Here is a 5,238-nt window from a genome sequence, read left to right as displayed (position 1 = left end):
AGCTAAGATTTCTAGAGGGGTGCTATAGAGAGAGCACCATGCTACCTAGCTGTCCCCATCCTGACACTTAAGGCCACCTCAACATCTGAGACAGAGTTGTCATACTGCCTCTCAGATTTATGGTGGATAAAAATGATAATAATAATAGGGGCAGCTAGGCAGGCAGCTCAGTGGAGCAAGAGTCAGGCCCAGAGACAGGAGATCCTGGGTTCAAATCCAGCCTCAGATACTTCCTAGCTAGGTGACCCTGGGCAAGTCACTTCACTGCAATTGCCTAGCCCTTACTACTCTAATCTTGATTCTAAGACAGAAGGTAATGGTTTTAATAATAATTAAAAATAAGCTACAATACAACCATTTGTATGCATTTATGCCAGCCTCCTTTTAAGGGAAGGAAATGGCTAGTTCTAAATCAGGGGGTTCCCAAACTTTTTTGGCCCGCCGCCCCCTTTCCAGAAAAAATATTCCTTAGCCCCCAGGAAATTAATTTTTAAAAAATTCTAATAGCAATTAATAGGAAAGATCAATGCAGCTGTGGCCGTCACCGCCCCCCTGGATCACTGTGGCACCCACTTTGGGAATCACTGGTCTAACTTGTCCAAAACTATCCTGTTGAGCTTTACAAGGATTCAAACCCAGGTCTTCTGGCTTTCTCATTAACTGCACATTGTAAAATCCTCTCCCCTTTGTTAAGAAAAATTCATTAAAGTATAAAAAATAATAATTTATAATTATTATCTCATCTGAGCCTCACTACTCTGCGAGGTACGTGCCATTTCCCCATTTTACAGATGGGAAAACTGAGGCAAACAGATGAAGTGATTTACAACTAGGAAGTGAGTCTGGATTTGAACTCAGGTCTTTGTGGTTTAAGACACAGCATTCTACCGAGGATATAAGCAGATACACACTCTATGCAAAATGAATACCCAGGTGTTGGGGGAGGGGGGCACGCAAGGATGAGAAGCTTGTCAAGGCAAATAGGACATGTGTGATAAAGAATTAAATACACGGCAAACTCTCCAATTTATGTCCTCTCCTGTTGACTAGAGCATACAAGAAGGTTTCCTGAAAACCAAGGTATTATGGGACAGAAAAAAGGTTGGCACCCCTAGCATAGTGGGTAGAGAGCTGGCCTTGGAGTTAAGAAGTCTGGGGTTTCAATCCTGCCCCCCCAACCCCATACAAACTGGCTGCGTGACCATGGGCAAGTCTCTTCTGTTCCTCGGGCCTCAGTTGCCTCTTCTGTAAAACCAGGGGCTTGCACCCCATGGCCTCCCAGCTCTAGGCCTGTGTCCCTCTAGGTGTGCGCCCTTGGCAGAGCTGGTAGGCAGAGGAGTTGAGGGAGTTGGGCGGCTAAGAAAAAGAGGCATCTGTAAGAGGTCAAAGAGATGGCACCCATGTGGAGAGCTGGAAGGACCCCTCATAGCACATCTAGACCCGGTGGTCGGGTAGGACACCCTGATCCGAGTTCGAATTCCACCTCCAACTCGGAAATCTTGCATGAGAAGCTGCTGGGTCCCCATGCCTTCACTTTCCCAGTGGGGAACCCCCAAAGAGGGGTGAGCTGCCCAGTCCTGCTGCCAGTCCCTTCTGGCTCTGCACCCCCCCCCAATTGGTTTGGAATCAGCCCCCCCTGAGAGGGGAGGGGGCTGGGACCCCGGGGGTTCGCTGTGCTGCTAGAGAGAGGGCACCTTCCCAGTCTCTCAGCAGCTGGGAGGATACGGCGGGGTCGGCTTGTACCAGCGGGCGGGCTTGGCTCCGGCTAGCAGGAAATAAAGGAAGTTGGGTGATTAAACAACCGTAGAGAATGGCTGGTTAATCTGAAATCTCCCTCCACCCCCACCCCCACTCTCCTCCGCCTCCTGTGCAATTCAGTCGGGCTGCAACTTTTCCTGCAATTCAGCCATTTGACAGACGGGGAAACTGAGGGCCGCGAGCTCTAGCGATTTGCCCAGAAAGACACAAATATCTTCTGCGACCCTTCGTCAGGGGCGACAGCAGATGGAGGGACTTGGTCCCAAGGTCACCCGAGGCAATTCTGGCACCACCTCTTTGTTTTGGGGGGGGGGAGCGCGCTCAGGTCAAGGTCAAGTGCATTGTGGTCCAAAGCATGCCCCGGCCACTTGGCCAGCAGGGATTCGAACCCTGGGTCCAGCGAGAGCCCGGGGCTATTTTCCCGCCCATTAGGGAGCAGGGTGCGGGGCTGTGAGTGCCAAACAGCCGCTCGCAGGCAGGCAGGCGCAGGTTCCCCGAGCGCCGGGGAGGGGCCAAGAGCTCATTTGCATAAATTGCCTGACGATCCGTGACGTCGGGCCGGGCCTCTATAAAAGGCGGCCGGCTGCGCCCTGTTCTAGTCCGGGCCGGCGACTTGAAGGAGGGCGTGGCGTCCGAGCGATCCTTGTGCCTTGTCTTGCCTGGTCTTCCCGTGCCCCGTGCCGTGCCCCTCGCCGCTGCCGCCTCACGTGTCCCCGCCCGACCCGCCCAGGGTACGAGCTCCCGCCGCCGCCACCACCACCACCGTTGCCGCGCTCCCCCGCTGCCGCCTCCCTACGAGCGAGCCATGAGCTCCGAGCTGTACCAGTCCCCGATGGAGGTGGCTGTCTACCAGCTGCACAACTTCTCCATCTCCTTCTTCTCGTCGCTCCTGGGGGGGGACGTGGTCTCTGTCAAGCTCGACAACAGGTAAGAGCCGGGAGGAGGCGCCCGCCCAGGGGAGGAGACGCGGAAGGGAGGGGAGGGGAGGGGAGAGGGGGCTGCACCTCAGGGCGGCTTTGTGATGGGCGCCTTTCACTTTGTGTCTCCTCAGTGCCTCCGGAGCCACCGTGGTGGCCATAGACAACAAGATCGAGCAGGCCATGGTGAGTCCCAAACGCCCCCTGCACCCGCCTCCCCCACCCCCCACCCCAAGCCCCGCTGCCACCACTGAGGCAGGGCCAGTGCCAGGCCCCAGACAAGTCCAAAAGTACCCAGGAGGCCTTTGAGGGGTCCGCAGGAGCAGGCTCCAGAGCTACCTGCCCAGGACGCGGGGGGGGGGGGGCGGCCCTGGGCACCTCCGGCTGGGTGAGATTCCCCCATAGACAGAGATGCTGCCTCGCCTTTGTCTGGAACCCCCGCTGCAGTGTCTTTGCGGAGAGAGCCCAGGGCCAGGGCAGGAAGCGAGCTAGCAAACATGAGCTTCTGCAGTGCTTGCTTCTTGAGCCAGGACTTGGGCTTCTCCGCCAGTGGGGAGGGGCCCTGGGGTGTGTCTCCCCTCCCCCCATGTTGGCTGCCAGGTGCCCGCAGCCAGGCTCTCGTCACAATGGATGATGCCTGCAGGAGTCCTGGCCAGGAGATCTGGCCAGACTGCAGCACAATACAGCACATTCAAGGCTCTGGCTGACAGAGATGTAGGGAGGGTTCTCCAAGGACCATGATAGATGGGTGGATCAACTCCTCCCTGCCCTATAGATTGTAAGCTTCTGGAGGACAGGAACCCGCTCATTTTCATCTGGAAGACATTTCCTATACCTGACACAGCATGGTAGGCTCAAAGGTTTTACAGTCGTGTATAGAGGACCCCATTACCTTGGACCTGTCACCATAGGCATCCTTAGAAACCTTGGGAGATGGGGGGGGGGTGTAGATTGGCTATGGAGAGCCTTCCCTCAGTATCTCCTTGCCTAGTATCTGGAAGGGATTCCCCCCCCCCAAAAAAAAAACTGGCACGAAAGGCTCCAAAAGAAGCAAGTAGCCTGTGGGGCAGGGGGTTGGGGTTATTGTCTCCAGGGGGGGAGAATCCCTAGTCCAGTCGTGAGTAATGAAGTGTTTGGTTGCCTTTTGTTTTGGCATATATAGGACCTGGTGAAAAATCACCTGATGTACGCAGTCCGAGAGGAGGTGGAGATTCTGAAAGAACAAATCAAGGAGTTGGTGGAGAAGAACTCCCAGCTGGAGCGTGAGAACAGCCTTCTGAAAACCCTGGCCAGTCCTGAACAACTGGAGAAATTAGAGTCTCAGCTGAGCCCCGAGACCACTCTGGATGCCTCTGCCACCGTCGCCACTGATGCCACCGACGCCACCGACGCCATCACCATCACCGCTGCTGCCGATGCCGCAAGCTTGCCTGAGGAGGATGCAGGCTCTGCCGTGTAAGTGGCTCTGTCCTGGGGGTGGGCAGAGCCACTGAACTTTTTTCTACCTAGCTCCTTAAGAATATGATTTTTTTTCATCATCCCAAAGTATCATCTCACACGGAGAGTTGCCCAGCTAGCATCCGCTGGTGCTGAGATGTTCGAAGGGCAGCCCCTCATGGGCCCTCTGAAGAAAGAGCTCTTTTTGGAAGTTGAGTCACACTAAGAGATGATAACCCCAGCTCACACCCACTGGCCCCGGGACGACCAAGGCATGCACCTTGGCTATTCCTGAAATCCGAACAGGGTTGTACGCATTGTTGTCGTGGTTTTTTTTTTTGGTTGTTGTTATTTTTTTGTTTTTTTTTTTTTTTGTTTTGTTTTTAAATAAAACCTGTTTTTAAATGGAAACCAGCAGCAGTTAAGAGAGGGTCAGGCCTGCTTCAGCTGAAAGGCCCCTAGTGGTTTTCGTAGCAAGTTCTGCTTTTTGCTCTGTGGTAGCAGCTCTGTGGCAACAGTCGGGGCCCACTTTTTGACACCCATTCTAATACCTTCAAGACTGGGTCTTTACTTGTTCAAATGTAGACTGAAATTTCAATAAACTTTTCTAAATAGAAAACTCGAGTTCTTTTCATGGGGGAAAAAGCGGGGAGGGGAATGGCATGGGAGGCAGAGACAAATGGGAACGGGCAGCTGGTTCGGGGGGCCTTTTAGACCCTGCTTCAGAGGCAGAGGATTGGGAGGAAAGATCTTCCCTGAAGTGGGACGGGGAGTTTTGAACTCGCTTTTCTATTGGAGCCCCCAGACCAGGGCACTTTGGGAGGGTTCGGAGGGAAACACATTCTTGCAAAAGCAGCCTGGTGTGGGGGGCAGCTGGGTGGCTCAGTGGATTGAGAGTCAGGCCTAGAGACGTTAAGTCCTAGGTTCAAATCCGGCCTCAGACACTTCCCGGCTGTGTGACCCTGGGCAAGTCACTTGACCCCCATTGCCCACACTTATCACTTGCCAATACACAGAAGTTAAGGGTTTAAAAAAAAAGCAGCCTGGTGTGACATCTATCAGCAGGCTCCCTAATGCCCGGGCCACAACATGGCCTGTGAGCTTTTCTAAGAAATGGAGAGGATTC

The 5,238-nt window shown here is 54.0% G+C and overlaps 1 protein-coding gene across 1 annotated transcript in view; it reads left to right on the top strand.

The window, feature by feature from the left end:
* The window catches only part of TSC22D3 (TSC22 domain family member 3), a 54,613-nt gene extending 49,882 nt beyond the window's left edge, over nucleotides 1–4,731 (top strand). Inside the window, exons 2-3 of the mRNA XM_044682782.1 lie at nucleotides 2,810–2,861; nucleotides 3,838–4,731. Coding sequence (XP_044538717.1) covers nucleotides 2,810–2,861; nucleotides 3,838–4,134 — 349 coding nt within the window. The 3' untranslated portion in view covers nucleotides 4,135–4,731. The remainder of the gene's footprint in view (nucleotides 1–2,809; nucleotides 2,862–3,837) is intronic.
* Nucleotides 4,732–5,238: the final 507 nt, after the last annotated feature.

The sequence above is a fragment of the Gracilinanus agilis genome, chromosome X, assembly GCF_016433145.1.
Source record: "Gracilinanus agilis isolate LMUSP501 chromosome X, AgileGrace, whole genome shotgun sequence".
Classification (NCBI taxonomy): domain Eukaryota; kingdom Metazoa; phylum Chordata; class Mammalia; order Didelphimorphia; family Didelphidae; genus Gracilinanus; species Gracilinanus agilis.
The sequence above is the reverse complement of the archived record's forward strand: the minus strand, read 5'-3'. Positions and strand labels throughout refer to the sequence as shown.